The sequence below is a fragment of the Coregonus lavaretus genome (genome assembly GCF_964263955.1).
Source record: "Coregonus lavaretus genome assembly, contig: HAP1_SCAFFOLD_584, whole genome shotgun sequence".
Lineage (NCBI taxonomy): Eukaryota > Metazoa > Chordata > Actinopteri > Salmoniformes > Salmonidae > Coregonus > Coregonus lavaretus.
The window spans coordinates 161,431-181,958 of NW_028165063.1; the positions used below are offsets into that span (position 1 = coordinate 161,431).

General features: G+C 41.9%; 1 protein-coding gene across 1 annotated transcript in view; it reads right to left on the reverse strand.

The window, feature by feature from the left end:
- LOC311116326 (uncharacterized protein) overlaps positions 1 to 20,528 on the reverse strand; it is a gene marked incomplete at both ends in the record, with an annotated part of 35,490 nt that overhangs the window by 7,980 nt on the left and 6,982 nt on the right. The window contains 25 exons of the mRNA XM_084191419.1: positions 522 to 557; positions 3,835 to 3,906; positions 5,588 to 5,641; positions 5,879 to 5,932; positions 6,022 to 6,075; positions 8,204 to 8,248; positions 8,565 to 8,618; positions 8,914 to 8,967; positions 9,208 to 9,261; positions 9,397 to 9,450; positions 9,643 to 9,696; positions 9,818 to 9,871; positions 12,271 to 12,324; positions 13,594 to 13,647; positions 13,973 to 14,029; positions 14,122 to 14,157; positions 14,309 to 14,362; positions 15,235 to 15,288; positions 15,510 to 15,533; positions 15,751 to 15,786; positions 17,066 to 17,119; positions 19,090 to 19,152; positions 19,278 to 19,313; positions 19,630 to 19,692; positions 20,161 to 20,181. Of these exons, the coding sequence (XP_084047545.1) occupies positions 522 to 557; positions 3,835 to 3,906; positions 5,588 to 5,641; positions 5,879 to 5,932; positions 6,022 to 6,075; positions 8,204 to 8,248; positions 8,565 to 8,618; positions 8,914 to 8,967; positions 9,208 to 9,261; positions 9,397 to 9,450; positions 9,643 to 9,696; positions 9,818 to 9,871; positions 12,271 to 12,324; positions 13,594 to 13,647; positions 13,973 to 14,029; positions 14,122 to 14,157; positions 14,309 to 14,362; positions 15,235 to 15,288; positions 15,510 to 15,533; positions 15,751 to 15,786; positions 17,066 to 17,119; positions 19,090 to 19,152; positions 19,278 to 19,313; positions 19,630 to 19,692; positions 20,161 to 20,181 (1,245 nt within the window). The remainder of the gene's footprint in view (positions 1 to 521; positions 558 to 3,834; positions 3,907 to 5,587; positions 5,642 to 5,878; positions 5,933 to 6,021; positions 6,076 to 8,203; positions 8,249 to 8,564; positions 8,619 to 8,913; positions 8,968 to 9,207; positions 9,262 to 9,396; positions 9,451 to 9,642; positions 9,697 to 9,817; positions 9,872 to 12,270; positions 12,325 to 13,593; positions 13,648 to 13,972; positions 14,030 to 14,121; positions 14,158 to 14,308; positions 14,363 to 15,234; positions 15,289 to 15,509; positions 15,534 to 15,750; positions 15,787 to 17,065; positions 17,120 to 19,089; positions 19,153 to 19,277; positions 19,314 to 19,629; positions 19,693 to 20,160; positions 20,182 to 20,528) is intronic.

The following is a 20,528-nucleotide window of genomic DNA, read 5'->3' on the forward strand; positions in this document are numbered from 1 at the left end:
TTGGGGTAAACTCACTCTTCTGGATATAAAAATGCCCTGGGTAAGTTAGGAACACACACACACACCCACACAAAAATCCACACACAAACAAACACACACCCACACAGACACACACACCACAACTGCTGCTACCAGACTCTTAGTATGATTGCTAAATACTGCACAATTTAAACACTTGCCCCCCAATCCCCCCTTCCCTAAAACACATGTAAATATTGGACTATAAATGGTTCCTTCCTGTATTCTACTGATGCTAACATGTTTATTCTATTCTACTGAGACATTTACTTTATGTTCCTATTCTTATCTTTTATTACTGCTTATTGTTGTTGCATTGTCCAGAAGGAATCTGCAAGTAAGCATTTGGTTGGATGGTGTATACCATGTGTCTCCTGTACATACGACTAATGAAACTTGAAAGGGCCCATCCACACTGCTGGTGGATTATCAAATTGACTTTAAGATACAGACAAATATTGTTGAGAGAGATAAACAGACGTTTTCAAACTTGGATTTCTTACCTGCTCCCCTTTAGGTCCTCCCTCGCCAGCTTCTCCCTGAAGTTGAGGAAAAATCAGTTCAGTATTGAAAATCGTTTAACTACAGTACAGTTATACAGTTAAGCAACAGCACTAGTTATACTACTATAGCACAAGTTATACAGTACAGTTAAACAGTTAAACAACAGCACTAGTTATACTACTATAGCACAAGTTATACAGTACAGTTAAACAACAGCACTAGTTATACTACTATAGCAAGTTATACAGTTAAACAGTTAAACAACAGCACTAGTTATACTACTATCTACCGTTTTTTACAATCACTTTGGCACTAATTTCAGAACATTGACGTCATTTTTCAAAACTCTAGACACAAAACTCACAACCAATGATCAAAATGAACATTTTTCAAAACTCTTAACACTTTTTTCAATTGCTTGGATACAATACACATAAAACTAAGATCATTTGTTCATTTAACAAAAATCACCTGTTCAATATGACACAACTTAACATCAAAGTACTACTATTTCAAAAGGCAATTCACACATTACATTTCAGATGAGTGTCTATTCATTTCATTACAATTATCCAACTATCAATTGATACAACTGCTCAAAATGATAAGTAACTGTTGCATTACTCTTAATGCATAGTTGTATGGAAACAGACAAACAATATTCCATGTTCAGATCATGAAAGTTTCAAGATAACGAGATTCATTGTCACCAATTAGCGTGGAGCATGAACCAATTAGACTACATTATCTATGGATGTAATATTTCATCATCATTCTTTATCAGACACCGTTTCTATGGTCCCATGTACCACCTTTTCAGACTATTTACAGTATTGACAGTACTGCACTGTATGGATCCAGGCCCTTGTAATTGCTTGTCCAATTCTGCCAACTTGTTACTGATGATTGAGTTCACATTGTGGAACGAGTATATAAAGAATTGATTGGGATCCACTTGCAACAACATAGCGATATGTACTGTAACATGGAGCCGGCAGGTGATCCAGGTCACAATAGAGGTCAAGCAGTGGTGGGAGGAAGACGAGGAAGACGTGTTGGTCAAAGGAATGGCAGGGGACAAGCACCCCTTCTGAGAGGTGGTCGTGGGCCTTGTTTGAGAGGTTTGGGGGAACGTGGTAGAGGACAAGGCCACGGACCAAGACAGCAACAGCAAAGAGTGTCCAATGAAATCCGAGCAATAGTTGTAGACCATGTCATAAATCATGGCATGACAATGACTGAGGTGGCTACAATGATACAACCAAACCTCAGAAGGTCAACCGTTATCGCAATAATCAGAACTTTCCGCAATGAGAATCGGTAAGTCGTCAGCATGCACTAAACATTATGCTACTCTCAATTGTCAAATGACTGCATACCAATGTGTATCACAGAGTAGGTGATGTGACCAAGTGTCTTCTTACTGTAATGTTCCCTGTAGAATTGAGACTAGGCCAAATAGGGGAGGCAGAGTCAAAATTCTGACTGACCAACAAGAGCAGGCTGTGGTCGATTTGGTTCGGTCCAGAAATGATATTCACCTTACAGAAATTTGCCAGCATATCTTGGACAATGAAGACATGTTTAACAATGTGGAATCCATAAGTTTGCTGACTATTGCACGCATGCTGAAAAGGCACCAGGTGTCTTTAAAACAACTATACCATGTGCCTTTTGAAAGAAATGCAGACAGAGTGAAGCAAATGAGGACTGAGTATGTTCAGGTATGTTCAGTTTCAAGATGGCTGTTGTAATAAAATCCCTAATAATTCTACATTGTAGAGTAATCAGTAAATCTCTTTCCAAAATGTATTTTTAGAGGGTGATGGAGCTGGATGCTGATGACAACCATCACAAATTCATATATTTGGATGAGGCAGGCTTTAACCTGGCCAAGAGAAGGAGGAGAGGTCGGAATTTCATTGGTCAGCGGGCAACCATCCAAGTACCTGGACAACGTTGGGCCAACATTACAATGTGTGCGGCTATATCAGAAGATGGTGTGGTGGGACGCAGACCTCGTATTGGATCATATAATGCAGCTCTCCTTGTAACCTTCCTTGATGAGCTCGATCAGGTCTGTAGAGCTGATGGCGTGACCTATGTCATTGTGTGGGGTAATGTCAGGTTCCACCATGCTCATATGGTGCAATCATGGTTTCAGGCCCATGCACAATTTACCACCCTGTATTGAGGAATTATTCTCCACATGGAGATGGAAGGTTTATGATAGGTGCCCTCATGAACAAGTCACTCTTCTCCAGGCCATGGATGACCTATGCAATGACATCACGGCAGACCAGTGTCAGGCCTGGATTCGCCATGCCCGAAGGTTTTTTCCAAGATGTTTGTCTAATGAAAACATCCATTGTGATGTAGATGAGAACCTGTGGCCAAATCCACAAGACAGAGTTGATGAAAATGTAGAAGTACAGTAATCACTCCTATGTTTTGCTTTTTACAGTACAAGCAAGCAAGTTGAGGAACACTGCATTTTATGTTTTACAGTACTGTATTGTTTTTCATCAATATATTTCAGATTTTGTTCAATGATTCCACTGTGTCTGTAGTATTCTCTCTACTACTGCAGTACTTTTACAGGGATGTATTTACATGTAGTACCATAATGAAACATGTATCACCTATTTTGTACTACAATATTTAATGATTGTATGAACAATGACACAGTGAAACTATCGGTTGCTTGTGTGTGGGTGATCTAAATTAACGTTTCATTGGTATTTCACAATAAATTAGTTTTTTGAACCAATGATTGTGCAAGATTTCTTTAAAGATATGAATGCACAATGCAATGTTTTGAATATTGGACAGCCTGTGTTACAAGTGATTACCGTTTTGAGTTTTGTGTCTAGAGTTTTGAAAAATTACGTCAAGGTTCTGAAATTAGTGCCAAAGTGATTGTAAAAAACTGTAATACCGCAGCAAGACTAGTCTTATCAATGCATATTTCAACTTGTAACACTAGAGGGGGCCAAATAGATGTATTTTTCATAATTGTACAGAACCGTGAAAAGTCAAATCAAAACTGGTGGTTTCATGAACATTGGAAATTGTCATAAGACGTTTGTGGAACCTGAAATGACTAAACACAAGCCACATTGCTGATCAGTTGAGGTTCCTCTCTGTCTTATCAAATATCAAGCATGCAGAAAGTAAACGGTCCGGAGAGCGTAAATCCAGTAAGCAGTAGTTTGAGTATTTGTATAACAGCAGTGTTTGTTTCCCCACCAGACGGCAGGTCTCTACAGAGGGGATAGATACCAGTCAGAATAGAACGTCCTCTTATCTTACCCTCTCTCCCTTCACTCCGGGGAGGCCTGGGGGTCCGGGAACACCAGGAAGACCAAGATCCCCTTTAGATCCCTACAACACAAAGGTAGAGAGACAACAATGAGGTCAGAGGTCAACACCACACTACTGTTTGCCCTGTATGGCTCAGTTGGTTAGCGCATGGAGCTTGCAACGCCAGGATTGTGGGTTTGATTCCAGGGGCATCCCATACGTAAGATGTATGCACGCATGACTGTAAGAATAAAAGCATCTGCTAAATGGAATACTGTATGTAAATATATAAAACTACAGCAGAAAGTAGTTGGAAACCTAAGATAAGACAGCAGAGTATGGAGCCTTTCTTCCTTCTGTCATTAGGACAACATAAACTGGGTTAATTAACTGTTCATGAGACGGATATATCAGGGTAGTGACTCAAAATGTGCACAAAAGAAAGAGAATTCCTAAAAACCTGGCCGCAACTTTTATTTTGTATGTTTATGTGTGTGTGTCTCTTCATTCTGTGTGCTGGGCACACCTTTGATCGCTGACCGTGTGTGTTTGAGGAATGCCAAAGGAACAGAGGGCTCTTTCAGCCGGCTGGCCCTGGACCCCATTCTCTCCTTACTGTGAAAATAGCCTCTGAGATCCTGAGATCCCATTCAGGCCTATTCTCTAGAGAGTTTCTCTGTAACCACAGCCAGGTCCACACTCTCTGTAACCACAGCCAGGTCCACACTCTCTGTAACCACAGCCAGGTCCACACTCTCTGTAACCACAGCCAGGTCCACACTCTCTGTAACCACAGCCAGGTCCACACTCTCTGTAACCACAGCCAGGTCCACACTCTCTGTAACCACAGCCAGGTCCACACTCTCTGTAACCACAGCCAGGTCCACACTCTCTGTAACCACAGCCAGGTCCACGCTCTCTGTAACCACAGCCAGGTCCACACTCTCTGTAACCACAGCCAGGTCCACACTCTCTGTAACCACAGCCAGGTCCACACTCTCTGTAACCACAGCCAGTTCCACACTCTCTGTAACCACAGCCAGTTCCACACTCTCTGTAACCACAGCCAGGTCCACACTCTCTGTAACCACAGCCAGGTCCACACTCTCTGTAACCACAGCCAGGTCCACACTCTCTGTAACCACAGCCAGGTCCACACTCTCTGTAACCACAGCCAGGTCCACACTCTCTGTAACCACAGCCAGGTCCACACTCTCTGTAACCACAGCCAGGTCCACACTCTCTGTAACCACAGCCAGGTCCACGCTCTCTGTAACCACAGCCAGGTCCACGCTCTCTGTAACCACAGCCAGGTCCACACTCTCTGTAACCACAGCCTGGTCCACACTCTCTGTAACCACAGCCAGGTCCACACTCTCTGTAACCACAGCCAGGTCTACACTCCTCTCTCTCTCCCTCTCTCTCTCTCTCTCTCTCTCTCTCTCTCTCTCTCTCTCTCTCTGTCTCTTTCTCTCTCTCTTTCTCTCTTTCTCTCTCTCTTTCTCTCTTTCTCTCTTTCTCTCTTTCTCTCTTTCTCTCTTTCTCTCTCTCTCTCTCTCTCTCTCTCTCTCTCTCTCTCTCTCTCTCTCTCTTTCTCTTTCTCTTTCTCTTTCTCTCTCTCTCAATAATCTTGGTGTTCCAGCCTAACATTGTCATCATTGAGTCATTGTTACAAAGTATGTTTCCATTCATCAATCCTCATACTATACCTGGCACAAAGACACACAGCATCGAGACAGCAACAACAACAACAATAACTCACCCTGGCTCCTGGTTTGCCTGGAGGACCGGCTGGTCCTTGTTCTCCTCTGTCTCCCTAGAGAAGTGTCAAAGGAAATTACAAGAGAGAAGAAGAGAAGGCTTGTTTTATTGGACAATAACGCACGATAAAGGACATTAAAATGGAACCCAGCGGGCAAAACTGGTTGCAATGACATCATTGACATCAATGACATCACTGCAACCCAATTCCTACCAGTTGTAATATGGTTGTGATGACATCATAAAAACAGCTTTGCCTGCTTGGAAATATAATAAATGACAGGATACTCACTGGTCCGCCAATTGGTCCAATGGGTCCTAGATCTCCTGCTTTTCCTTGCTCTCCCTACAGAGAGACATCACAATGAACCGTTTGTTACTGTGTAGACAATTTGAAATGTATTTTAAATCAACTTTGATTTGATTTGGACTTACTGTTTTACCAGCAGATCCCATTGTTCCAAGAAGACCTGGCTCTCCAGAGCCACCCTGAAATAGAGCAACATAAACAGAGTTTATGTCATCATCTCTCTTGGACAGATACACGTCCCATAGGATGGTATCGTAGTGTCTGTCAACACACTGGGATGCCACGACTAACGAGGAACTTTGTTCCGGTGTGCAGATTTTTTCATTACTGTTTTGGGACATTTGGCCCATTGACTTGGCCGAAACTTGCAGAGAGAGTGGGGTGGAGCTACCGCCCTGCTTCCACTCCTTGTTCTAGTATCTTCTCTAACAGAACTGAGTTCCCTGTGTCTGAGATTAAGTATGTCAGGTCAGGTCAATGTCAGGACAGTCAGGACAGTGTCAGGACAGTCAGGTCAGAGTCAGGACAGTGTCAGGACAGTCAGGTCAGGACAGTGTCAGGACAGTCAGGTCAGTCAGGACAGTCAGGTCAGAGTCAGGTCAGTGTCAGGACAGTCAGGTCAGTGTCAGGACAGTCAGGTCAGGACAGTCAGGACAGTCAGGTCAGGACAGTCAGGTCAGGATCAGGACAGTCAGGTCAGGGTCAGGACAGTCAGGTCAGGGTCAGGACAGTCAGGTCAGTGTCAGGACAGTCAGGTCAGGGTCAGGACAGTCAGGGTCAGGACAGTCAGGACAGTCAGGTCAGGGTCAGGACAGTCAGTGTCAGGACAGTCAGGTCAGGGTCAGGACAGTCAGGTCAGGGTCAGGACAGTCAGTGTCAGGACAGTCAGGTCAGAGTCAGGTCAGGATCAGGACAGTCAGGTCAGTGTCAGGACAGTCAGGACAGTCAGGTCAGAGTCAGGTCAGTGTCAGGACAGTCAGGTCAGTGTCAGGACAGTCAGGTCAGGGTCAGGACAGTCAGGACAGTCAGGTCAGGTCAGGGTCAGGACAGTCAGGTCAGGACAGTCAGGTCAGGGTCAGGACAGTCAGGTCAGGGTCAGGACAGTCAGGTCAGGGTCAGGACAGTCAGGTCAGTGTCAGGACAGTCAGGTCAGGGTCAGGACAGTGTGTCAGGACAGTCAGGTCAGGGTCAGGACAGTCAGGGTCAGGACAGTCAGGACAGTCAGTGTCAGGACAGTCAGGTCAGGGTCAGGACAGTCAGGTCAGGGTCAGGACAGTCAGTGTCAGGACAGTCAGGTCAGGGTCAGGACAGTCAGTGTCAGGACAGTCAGGTCAGGGTCAGGACAGTCAGGGTCAGGACAGTCAGGACAGTCAGGTCAGGGTCAGGACAGTCAGTGTCAGGACAGTCAGGTCAGAGTCAGGTCAGGATCAGGACAGTCAGGTCAGTCAGGACAGTCAGGTCAGAGTCAGGTCAGTGTCAGGACAGTCAGGTCAGTGTCAGGACAGTCAGGTCAGGGTCAGGACAGTCAGGACAGTCAGGTCAGGTCAGGGTCAGGACAGTCAGGTCAGGGTCAGGACAGTCAGGTCAGGGTCAGGACAGTCAGGTCAGGGTCAGGACAGTCAGGACAGTCAGGTCAGGGTCAGGACAGTCAGGACAGTCAGGTCAGGGTCAGGACAGTCAGGTCAGGGTCAGGACAGTCAGTGTCAGGACAGTCAGGTCAGGGTCAGGACAGTCAGGTCAGGGTCAGGACAGTCAGGTCAGGGTCAGGACAGTCAGGTCAGGGTCAGGACAGTCAGGTCAGGACAGTCAGGTCAGTGTCAGGACAGTCAGGTCAGGTCAGTTTCAGGACAGTCAGGTCAGGGTAAGGACAGTCAGGTCAGGGTCAGAACAGTCAGGTCAGTGTCAGGACAGTCAGGTCAGGGTCAGAACAGTCAGGTCAGGACAGTCAGGTCAGGGTCAGGTCAGTGTCAGGACAGTCAGGTCAGTGTCAGGACAGTCAGGTCAGGGTCAGAACAGTCAGGACAGTCAGGTCAGGGTCAGGACAGTCAGGTCAGTGTCAGAACAGTCAGGTCAGGGTCAGAACTGTCAGGTCAGTGTACCCATGCTGCTATCCAGCTGCAGCTCCTCAGTGACACAGATGAGCTCTATTTGTCAGATGGCTTGAGTTTATGGCACAGAGTAATGCCTATTGGCTGTAGATTCATTGATAGAAGTGGTGCATTGTGGGTGATTTGTGATGTCATCATGATGCCTACCATAGAATTAGGAATTAGAATACTCATTTAATAAGATCTCTATGACGCCTACCTTCTCACCACCAGTTCCTTTCGGGCCAGGAGAACCAGGTAATCCCTAGAGAGGCGACACAATATTGTCAAACAAAATCAATCTACAGTAACAAGAATGATCATGTAAATACCTAGAATACATTTGACAGAAACAATCATCCATTTATTATCCATTTCAAAGATGTTGTTGAAAACATGAAAATCTAAAATGTTTGTAAAACAAAATAGCCTACAGAATGGTGGCGGTCAATCAGAAACAATTATCCCATGTTATTATTGTTGTTATTTCACATCAGGATTAGAATACGGGAGGCTGAGGAGTTTACACAGGCGCAACCAATCAGAACGCCTGTTAGTGTGAGGTCAAAGGTCATACTTACAGGAAGTCCCTGAAGCCCCACCTCCCCGGGAGAGCCAGCCTTGCCAATGGTGCCCTGTGGAGAAAGAGAGTTACGTGAGTTAAGATGAAATGTTGACATCACAGTTGTAACCTTAACTTGACTTGACAACTCCTGCTGATTCCTCTGTTCAACCAGTATGAATCCCATTCTATAGTGGACTTTTCAGGATGCCGTGATCTCCGTTGCCAACCCAATAGAAATTGCTGCAAAAAAGAATCACTGTAGACGTATGAGAGCACACAGCAAAACTAGAACATTACCTCTGTCAACACAACATTTATGAACAGTTGTAAACGTATAAACATCTTATAGTAGATCATTTCCATACCTTTCCACCTGGCATTCCAGGAATACCTTCACGGCCATCCACACCTGACAAACCCTAGACATGAAAAAAGAACCACAACAATTATTCCATGACAAGTGTTAATGTTCCAAGAAGGTTATATGGTTCTATGAATGGTTCTATGGCTTAAATGGTTCTAAGAGTCTATGAATACACAACAGACATGATATGCTTACGTTTCCCACCACTAAGACTGATTGTTTATGTTGAGATAAAGCAGTACAGGTACAGATTGTTTATGTTGAGATAAAGCAGTACAGGTACAGTAATACTTACACCCTCTCCCTTGGGCCCAGGAAGACCTGTGATGCCTCTTCCACCTTGAGATCCCTAGACAACAACACAATAGGATAAGGAACCAATCAGGGCATCAGTATTACACCATCACCACCACCCTAGACAGTGACTAAAAACAAGCATCAATTTGGCCATGTGAAACCATGGCAGGTGTATTCTGATACCCACCTCATCACCTTTAGGACCAGACTCGCCCATCACGCCTCTCTGGCCTTGGTCACCCTAAAAAGATACAGCGTAAACATATTGTAAGACAAAACCTTTTTACAGAGATGTTTAATCATTTTGTTAATTGAGAACAATACATAATGACACGTAAACAGTGTTGTATTTCTGAAAAACAAACCTTTCCAGAGATCTAACATTAGTGAAATCATAATGAACAGGAGAAGGGGATTATGGGAGAATACTTACAGTGGCTCCTGCAACACCCTGGGGACCTGGATCTCCATCATGTCCTCGTGCTCCCTGTCACAACACAAGAGGTATATTAGCATTACACTGACAGAAAGGATGGAAACACAACGCAAATAACATGTTTCAGCGAGCCAGGATTGAAATATAATTCACTTCAATGCGTGACTCTTACCAGTTCACCTTTGAGCCCCATCATTCCAGTGGAGCCTCTGATTCCCTGAGGACCCTGGAATCACACAACAGCAGAAAGACAAACTATCACTAACTGTCACTGTAGACAATCTGTTATATTCTCACTATAGACAATCTGTTATATTATCACTATAGACAATCTGTTATATTCTCACTAGACAATCTGTTATATTATCACTATAGACAATCTGTTATCTTCTCACTATAGACAATCTGTTATATTATCACTATAGACAATCTGTTATATTATCACTTTAGACAATCTGTTATATTACCACTATAGACAATCTGTTATATTCTCACTATAGACAATCTGTTATATTACCACTATAGACAATCTGTTATATTCTCACTATAGACAATCTGTTATATTATCACTATAGACAATCTGTTATCTTCTCACTATAGACAATCTGTTATCTTCTCACTATAGACAATATGTTATATTATCACTATAGACAATCTGTTATCTTCTCACTATAGACTATCTGTTATATTATCACTATAGACAATATGTTATATTATCACTATAGACAATATGTTATATTATCACTATAGACAACCTGTTATCTTCTCACTATAGACAATCTGTTATATTATCACTATAGACAATCTGTTATCTTCTCACTATAGACAACCTGTTATCTTCTCACTATAGACAATCTGTTATATTATCACTATAGACAATCTGTTATATTATCACTATAGACAATCTGTTATATTTTCACTATAGATAATCTGTTATTCTCACTATAGACAATCTGTTATATTATCACTATAGACAATCTGTTATATTCTCACTATAGACAATCTGTTATATTCTCACTATAGACAATCTGTTATATTCTCACTATAGACAATCTGTTATCTTCTCACTATAGACAATCTGTTATCTTCTCACTATAGACAATCTGTTATATTATCACTATAGACAATCTGTTATATTATCACTATAGACAATCTGTTATCTTCTCACTATAGACAATCTGTTATCTTCTCACTATAGACAATCTGTTATATTCTCACTATAGACAATCTGTTATATTATCACTATAGACAATCTGTTATCTTCTCACTATAGACAATCTGTTATCTTCTCACTATAGACAATCTGTTATATTATCACTATAGACAATCTGTTATATTATCACTATAGACAATCTGTTATATTATCACTATAGACAATCTGTTATATTATCACTATAGACAACCTGTTATCTTCTCACTATAGACAATCTGTTATATTCTCACTATAGACAATCTGTTATCTTCTCACTATAGACAATCTGTTATCTTCTCACTATAGACAATCTGTTATCTTCTCACTATAGACAATCTGTTATATTCTCACTATAGACAATCTGTTAAATTATCACTATAGACAATCTGTTATATTGTCACTATAGACAATCTGTTATCTTCTCATTATAGACAATCTGTTAAATTATCACTATAGACAATCTTGTATATTATCACTATAGACAATCTGTTATATTATCACTATAGACAATCTGTTAAATTATCACTATAGACAATCTGTTATCTTCTCACTATAGACAATCTGTTATCTTCTCACTATAGACAATCTGTTATATTATCACTATAGACAATCTGTTATATTATCACTATAGACAATCTGTTATATTATCACTATAGACAATCTGTTATATTATCACTATAGACAATCTGTTATATTTTCACTATAGACAATCTGTTATATTCTCACTATAGACAATCTGTTATCTTCTCACTATAGACAATCTGTTATATTATCACTATAGACAATCTGTTATATTATCACTATAGACAATCTGTTATATTATCACTATAGACAATCTGTTATCTTCTCACTAGACAATCTGTTATATTATCACTATAGACAATCTGTTATATTATCACTATAGACAATCTGTTATATTATCACTATAGACAATCTGTTATATTATCACTATAGACAATCTGTTATCTTCTCACTATAGACAATCTGTTATATTATCACTATAGACAATCTGTTATATTATCACTATAGACAATCTGTTATATTATCACTATAGACAATCTGTTATATTATCACTATAGACAATCTGTTATATTATCACTATAGACAATCTGTTATATTATCACTATAGACAATCTGTTATATTACCACTATAGACAATCTGTTAAATTATCACTATAGACAATCTGTTATCTTCTCACTATAGACAATCTGTTATATTATCACTATAGACAATCTGTTATATTATCACTATAGACAATCTGTTATATTATCACTATAGACAATCTGTTATATTATCACTATAGACAATCTGTTATCTTCTCACTATAGACAACCTGTTATCTTCTCACTATAGACAATCTGTTATATTATCACTGTAGACAATGTGTTATATTATCTGTTAAAATAAAGGGATGTTAATGAACGAATCAAACCTTTGGGCCCTGGGATCCGAGGACCCCTGTGGTTCCCTGGTCACCTTCTTCACCCTAGAGAGAGAAGTAACATGAAGACATCAGGAAGATGAACAACACCGTATGACAGAGACATGAAAACATTAGTAGGTATAGGAGGATAGAAAGATGGATTTCAAATGGAAGCTGTTTCAAAACAACATTAATGGCCGCAATAAAACTCACATGGACTTTAAATCAATGTTGCTATAGCTTCATTTACTCAGAGATTCATGACACACTTTTCAATGAAATCGACTCTACCGCTGATCACACTGCCAATGTGCCACTGCCCAAAAAATTTTTGTGAGTTCAATCAGCTGTCAGAGACAACACCCTTTGACTTGTGAGGGAAAAGCATCCATGTACTACACCAGACACCCTTCAATAGAGCCAATAAGCATGGCTGAATTATGTACAGGGAGAAAGTCATTTACAGTCGATGGATACATGTTTGACTCTAGACAGACAGTGAATGGCGTTATAGGCCACTAGGTGATGAAGTGACTTGGGCATAGAGCTGAACTGATTCCCATGTATATGGATGTATGGAAGCATTACAGGGCTGAATGTGGATGTGTTAGCATGGCATTCCATATCAACCATAACCCCTGCATGACTAACATGGTCTGCGTCCCAAACGACACCTTATTCCCAGAGGGCTGGGGTCATAAGTAGAGCACTATGTAGGGAATGAGGTGTCATTACCTTCAGGCAACATATCATCTCAGACCCTGACTGGATGGATCTCAGACCCTGACTGGATGGATCTCAGACCCTGGCTGGATGGATCTCAGACCCTGGCTGGATGGATCTCAGACCCTGACTGGATGGATCTCAGACCCTGGCTGGATGGATCTCAGACCCTGGCTGGATGGATCTCAGACCCTGACTGGATGGATCTCAGACCCTGACTGGATGGATCTCAGACCCTGGCTGGATGGATCTCAGACCCTGACTGGATGGATCTCAAACCCTGACTGGATGGATCTCAGACCCTGACTAGATGGATCTCAGACCCTGATTGGATGGATACTGACAGCTGAGAAGTAGCAGAGAGAGTATTTCTTAATAGTATTTCGTAATGTCTGATCTGAATATCAGTCAAGATGTAAAGCTGATCTCATGAAGCATCACATGAAGAGATGAGACCACTGCAGCTACAAAGCTTCAAGCTCATTCTATGTCATGGAAACATCTAGGTCTGGATTTCCAGAAACAGACTAAGCCTAGTTCTCTGGATATTTGAATGTAGTGTAGGCTTTTGTTCAGTTCTCTGAAAGTGTATAAAATGTAACCCCTTACCTTGTGTCCTTGTTTCCCAGGCTCTCCTCCTTCCCCCTTTACTCCTTTGTGACCCTAGAAAACAGAAGACCATGAAGCTTAAACATCCTCCCCAATCACTATCACATATCACTGTTAGACTATCATTATACTAACTGTGAAGACAATAGAATAGATTTAAACCAATGACTTCTGTGAGGCCGTTGGTTGAACCAGCGATGGTTACCATTAACACAATAAATGATGACTTATGAGACCAAGTTATCAATACACCACTGGCTACGTTCCAATGGCCGTACTAGCATACCACTGAGGACGTTTATCCATTACATAACTTAATATGGTACGCTAGTGAGGGCATGCACTGTCCTTGACCCCTGACCCCTGACCCTTGACTCACCTTCATGCCAGGGAGGCCGGGATGACCAGGTGTCCCAGGTGGACAGGCACCAGGGCACTAAACAGCAGCAGGATAAATCAACAAGGTCAGAGAATCACTCATACGTGTAATGCCAGGCACTAAGTTGTATTGAAGGAACAAAGTCTTACCAGCTCTGCACTCAAATCCTGCATCCCTGCTGCACCCTGAATAACACATCATTTTGAGAATAGTTAATCAGTTGATTAGGAAGAGTAGATGCCAGTTCAACATGACACACTAACAGCTCACAACATTCTCTGGATGTGCTGGTCAACGTATCATCAACTGGGGACGTAACACGGTGACACTACTCACTCTAGGCCCTGCTGATCCACCAGGTCCTGTTGGTCCTCTCACTCCCATAGCGCCCTGTGGTAACGGACATAGAAAACAGATCAAACAAACAGGTATGGTCCATTTCATTCACCTTTTGACTGACCTTCCTGAGGGAGGAGGTACTGTACATCACAGGAGGTTGGTGTCACCTTAATTGGGTCATGACTGGAGCAGAATCAGTGGAATGGTATCAAACACATGGTTTCCATGGTTTCCTGGTGTTTGATGCCATTCCATTCGCTCCGTTCCGGCCGTTATTATGAGCCGTCCTCCCCTCAGCAGCCCCCTGTGGAGTACATCCAATCAGACGTATTTGGCCATAAGACTCCAGCTCCCAAACTATCTACATGCAGTGCTTGAAGTGGACTGAAATAGGAGCTGGTACTCATTTTAGGGTCCAGTACTGTTTATATTCAGGTGCTGGAACTCAAGCAGTAAAAAGTTCCAAGGTGCAGATACTCAGCACCGGTGTGTTCCGGCCCAATTCAAGCACTGTCCACATAGAGAATCACCATGTCCTGACTGAGGATCTATATGTCCTGCGGCTTGTTAGGTGATGAGGATCGTTAGGTCATGAGGAACGTTAGGTCATGAGGATCGTTCAGTTATGAGGACCGTTAGGTGATGAGGATCGTTAGGTGATGAGGATCGTTAGGTAATGAGGATCGCTAGGTCATGAGGATCGTTAGGTGATGAGGATCGTTAGGTGATGAGGATTGTTAGGTGATGAGGATCGTTAGGTGATGAGGATCACTAGGTCATGAGGATCGTTAGGTGATGAGGATCGTTAGGTGATGAGGATCACTAGGTCATGAGGATCGTTAGGTGATGAGGATCGTTTAGGTGATGAGGATCGATAGGTCATGAGGATCGTTAGATGATGAGGGTCAGTCACTGATACTCACAGGGGATCCACCTTTGCCCAATTGACCCGGAAGGCCTCCTGGCCCTGGGGGTCCCTGTCCAGAGAAACAAGTAATTCAGTGAAAATGATGACCTGTACTAATTTATCATTCATACAGTTTTGAAAGGTTTTCAACACCACACAGCTGCCTTCCGAACGCATCAAGGTATCTTACCATGGTTCATGTGAACGTTAACAGACATTTTACTAGATACTGTACTGTAAAGGTCTAATACATGTGTGAATGTGTAATTAATAAGACTGTAAAATACTTACAGGGGGTCCATCGTCTCCAACGCCCTATGGAGAAAAACAGAAACACCAGAAGAGCCAATGACATAAAGTACTATAGCATCTTTATAGGCTCTATAAAGGCTTTTATGAAGGCTTCATCAATAAGCCTTAGAAGCTATGTTTCATGTGAAGTGGGAAAGCAGAATGTTCTATGGCTCTGAGTCTTCAGTATGGACTGATTCCACTAATGAATGAGTGGTTCATAGAGAATAATGTAACTCACAGCTAATCCACGAGGTCCTGGTTTCCCGGGTTCACCCTGAAACAAAGTAACATAGCATGTCAGTTTGAAAACACAGTGAACATGAGTCAACTATAAAGAGAATGTCTAATATGTACTGTGAGCTAATCATCCCCCATCCAGCACCCAAAGCAAACTATGCATATAGAAGACATAAAAGTATTTTTCTCCATAAAGACATGTTTTTAGCTCATCATGTACACACAAACAGAATTCAGTATCCTTTCCTATTTCCACCAGGACCACATAGACATACTAAAAATGTAAGTTGCTTTGGATAAAAGCATCTGCTGCATATATTCTCACACGACTTGTATTCTTATACTGTAATTATCTAGCCACATTTCTAAATCCTTAGACATTGTCAAACACACACCAAACACACACCAAACACACACCAAACACAAACCAACAAAAGTCTGCATCTTTTGTTTTCCTGTGCTGTAATAGTCTCCCCAATGTATTTTTCATTCTAAGACAAATGAAGCTATCTGAGTAAAATCATTAACTAGAGACTTAGCAAACTATGCGTGTGGAAAACATCAAAGTATTTATCCATAAAGACATGCTTTCATCTCATCAAAAACACACACCAACAGCATCCTACTCCGTATCCTTTTGACTCTTATACTGAATATTCTGGCCAATTTCCTTCTTAGATAAATGAAGCCGTCTGAGTAATAACTTAACTAGAGACTTCACAGACTGAATTAACATTCTTCCAGTTTAATCCTGTGACTGAGAGCCTGAGCTATGCAAGGTGCACTTGGCCCAGCAAATGTTCCCCCAAGGCTTGGGTCCTGTTCATTAGGCACCAAACGAAGAAGAAAAATAGGGAGGGAATTAGTGGACTCATCCAATAAGAAACACTAATTTTGTTCTCCGTTGCTAAACATTTTCAAATGTTTTTCTTTGTGTGCCCTAATGAACACGACTCTTGATGCTTGGGCCTGGTTCCCCACAGAGATTACCCAGAACTCTGGCAGGGAGGGATCAGGGATCAGCAGGGAGGGATCAGGGATCAGCGATTAAAGCTCATTTGTCATGAGGAATTACTTTACGGGTTGTAATTGTAATTCCTGCTGTCTTGCCTGCCAACACAGTGGGCGAATGGACGGTCAGCAGCTTGGCTCAGTCACCCGGCTGAGAGTTACCCTGGTCCCAGATCTGATTGTGCTGTCTGGCATGACAATGACCAAAGGAGTTGGCAAGACAGCAGCAACAGATCTGGGACCAGGCTGTCTGAGAGTCTCTGAAGCAGAAACATTAAAGGGCTCATTAGTGATTAGTTACTCACTTTCTGTCCAAGGGGACCATCAGGGCCTTCATCTCCAGTAGGGCCAGTCAAACCCTGCAGAGAGAGGAAGAGGAGGAGAGAGAGAGACCAGACTTCACTAATGCATCACAACAAAGACAGAAATGTAATCCAATGTCAGTAGGAGATCTGCTGTGCGCTTGAAAGCCTTGAGAGTTAGTTGCTACCTTTTCATAAGCAATCATAACAGAATACCTTTCTCTAAGAAATGTTTTTGCAACTACAAACGTTAAAGTGTGCTTTAAGCCTTCCTAATCTCATAATAATTCCAGCTGTGTATGTACATGATGTCATAAAAAGGTTTGCGTACGTCACACAGCTAATGGGGTGGGAGGAGCTCAGAAGTAGGTGTGTGTAAGTGGGCAGGGCTAAACGATGACCCTCCCACAATTAATGAATCGATAAATACTGTGCATTAGCAAAAACGGGTATCCAGCACTTTTCAGCCCAGCTTGACGGAAATACGAAGCTCTGAAATACATGCTATTTTCCTTTCTCTGACTTATGTTGACAATTTAAAACTAGTTTCAACAAATGCTTCCTTGGATTATATTGATTTAAGATAGATCATGTTTAGTTTGAATAGATGGTGGCATTTATCTCCACAGACACCACGGTTAGTACACTACAGAGCATCTGAGACAAACTGAGACATCTCTCTGAGACAGTTAACTTACTGGGAGAGTGGTTAACCCTAACTTTAACCCACATTCCTCTGGTCCAACTCAAACAAGCCCTATTGACAGGTATCATTCCACACTAGCCTGAGGATTCTCAACTGGAGACTGGAGACACCCACAGCACAAACACTGCTGGGTACTGCATCACTAAGGCTTTATAGTGAAAGCTATGATCCCTTATTGATGTCACTTGTTAAATCCACTTCAACCATAGTAGATGAAGGGGAGGAGACAGGTTAAAGAAGGATTTTTAAGCCTTGAGACAATTGAGACATGGATTGTGTATGTGTACCATTCAGAGGGTGAACAGGCAAGACAAAATATTTAATTGCCTTTGAACAGTGTATGGTAGTAGGTGCCAGGCGCACCGGTTTGTGTCAAGAACTGCAACGCTGCTGGGTTTTTCACGATCAACAGTTTCCTGTGTGTATCAAGATTGATCCACCACCCAAAGGACATCCAGCCAACTTGACACAACTGTGGGAAGCATTGGAGTCAACATGGGCAAGCATCCCTGTGGAACGCTTTCGATACCTTGTAGAGTCCATTCCCCAACAAATTGAGTCTTTTCTGAGGGCAAAAGTGGAAGGGTGCAACTCAATATTAGGAAGGTGTTCCTAATGTTTGGTACACTCATCCACTTTGATATCTCATCCATATGCCTTTGTTCAGACTCTATACACCTATTACCGTCACTTTGTGAACCTATAGCATAATTGTGACTGAAATGCAAACTATGTACAAAGTGATACATGGACCATGTACACATGATAGTATGCTTTAGGATATTAGTACAAACTATTCTATCCTAGGAGTGTTTTCCTAACCCTCTTTTCCCCCTCCAATTTGGATGGAAGCTACAGTTAATTAAGTTCAGGCCGTCCTTCTCTCTGCCTGAACAAAAAGAATGTTGTGTTACAAAGGAAACTGTCAGATTCTTAGCCTTTTCTTTGGTCTGTTTGAGAATTCTTCAAATTTTTCTCTGATTGGCTCCTCTCTTGAGTAAAGATTGATTGGCTCCTCTCTTGGGTAAAGATTGATTGGTTCCTCTCTTGTGTAAAGATTGATTGGCTCCTCTCTTGGGTAAAGAAGGGGTCATCACCACCACTTCCACACGTTGATAAAGCAATAACATATTTTTAAGGGTAGAAGGTGCACATATTGAGAAGTTCCAGCCCCTAGCTACTGTACTGCTGCTATAACCTGAGTAGGACAATCATCATGACTAGTTCACTATTACTATCATCAAATATGACAAAAAGGTGCCAATGATGACAAACAGGAAATTGAAGGCAGAGGATGAATGATTTGAAATAGGATACTCACATCAGCCCCGGGCTCGCCTGGCAACCCCGCTGAGCCTAGTTTACCTGCATCTCCATCAGGACCCTAACAACACAACAAAACCACAATATACAACAACAACAGCAGACAGTAAAATACATCATAGTTACTAGATGATAATGACATAGTATTTTGTTAATAATAAAAAACAATGAAAAGTTGATATTTACAGCAGGGCCGTCCTCTCCGTCCTCTCCCCTCTCACCCTGAAATAGAAAAAGGCCTACATGTGAAATTCACAGATAAATATATAAATATATATATTCACATATGTATACATATGTGTTTATACATAATTGGTCTAATTCCAACTCTTCAGCATGCAGCTGATTATGGTTGTAAAAGGGGTTGGGCTCACCCACCATACAAATCACATAATTGCATAATTATGAACGTGTTGGATGATTGTGATAGTGACATGAGGTGGGCTCGTCCCATCTTACAAATCAATTATGAACATGAGTTGTGATAATGCTCTTATCATTCGGAAGATAATGAAAGTTAATAGATGAGAGAACTTACAGCGACACCATCAATTCCTGGGACACCTGCGGGTCCTGGAGGGCCGACTGGTCCTGAGGCCCTCTGGACAAAGAGACGGTCAAACAATGCAATCAGCTATGGATATTATTGCTATACATAATGAACATACATCTATCTGTATGCATGGGACATACTGTATGTCTGAAAATGAAGGAGAAGCAGAAGTCTCTTTTAGGCTTAGCCAATAATAATTAATTTAAGAAATAACAGGTGCATAACTGTCATAGCAAAGCAAAATAATTGAAATAATCGTAATTTAATTTAAATGATGTGGAAACAGCGTTAATTCAACCAGTGTGTACCCACGGAGTACATGATGTAAATAAATACTACATTCTCAGTCACAGTCACCCAGTTAGAAAAATGAAATGATCATCCTTTGTTTTGTTTCAGTGTTTCCTATAGAACAACTTCAACTTGCATGACTAGACCAACTATGATCTGGACATTCTTGCTAGTTGATTCCACATCAATAAATCCATGAGAATAACATAATGTAGATACACTCACCTGCAGTTCTGCGTCATCAACCTGAAAGCAGAGGTACACAGATAAGGACTTACTTGTGCGGAGCAAATTATGACAATCTGCAGCAAAAGTACCCAAAAAAGTGGCCCGCGAGCCATGTTCTCCTGCTCTTCCCTCTCCCGGACGGCAAGAAAGAGTAAAAAATGTTTCCTTTTTCTTGGATGAGTTGGGTTGAAGGACCCCCCGACAAAAAAGTAACCCAACTGAATCCGTTTCTACCAACTGAAACTCCAGAGGTACCATAGGCATCAAAGCCTTATGCATATTCATGACCTGCTTAGTTATAGGAAGTGATTGGCAGAATTCACGGGCGGCGCACGGGAACAGACTGGGAGGGGTTGTTAAGGGTA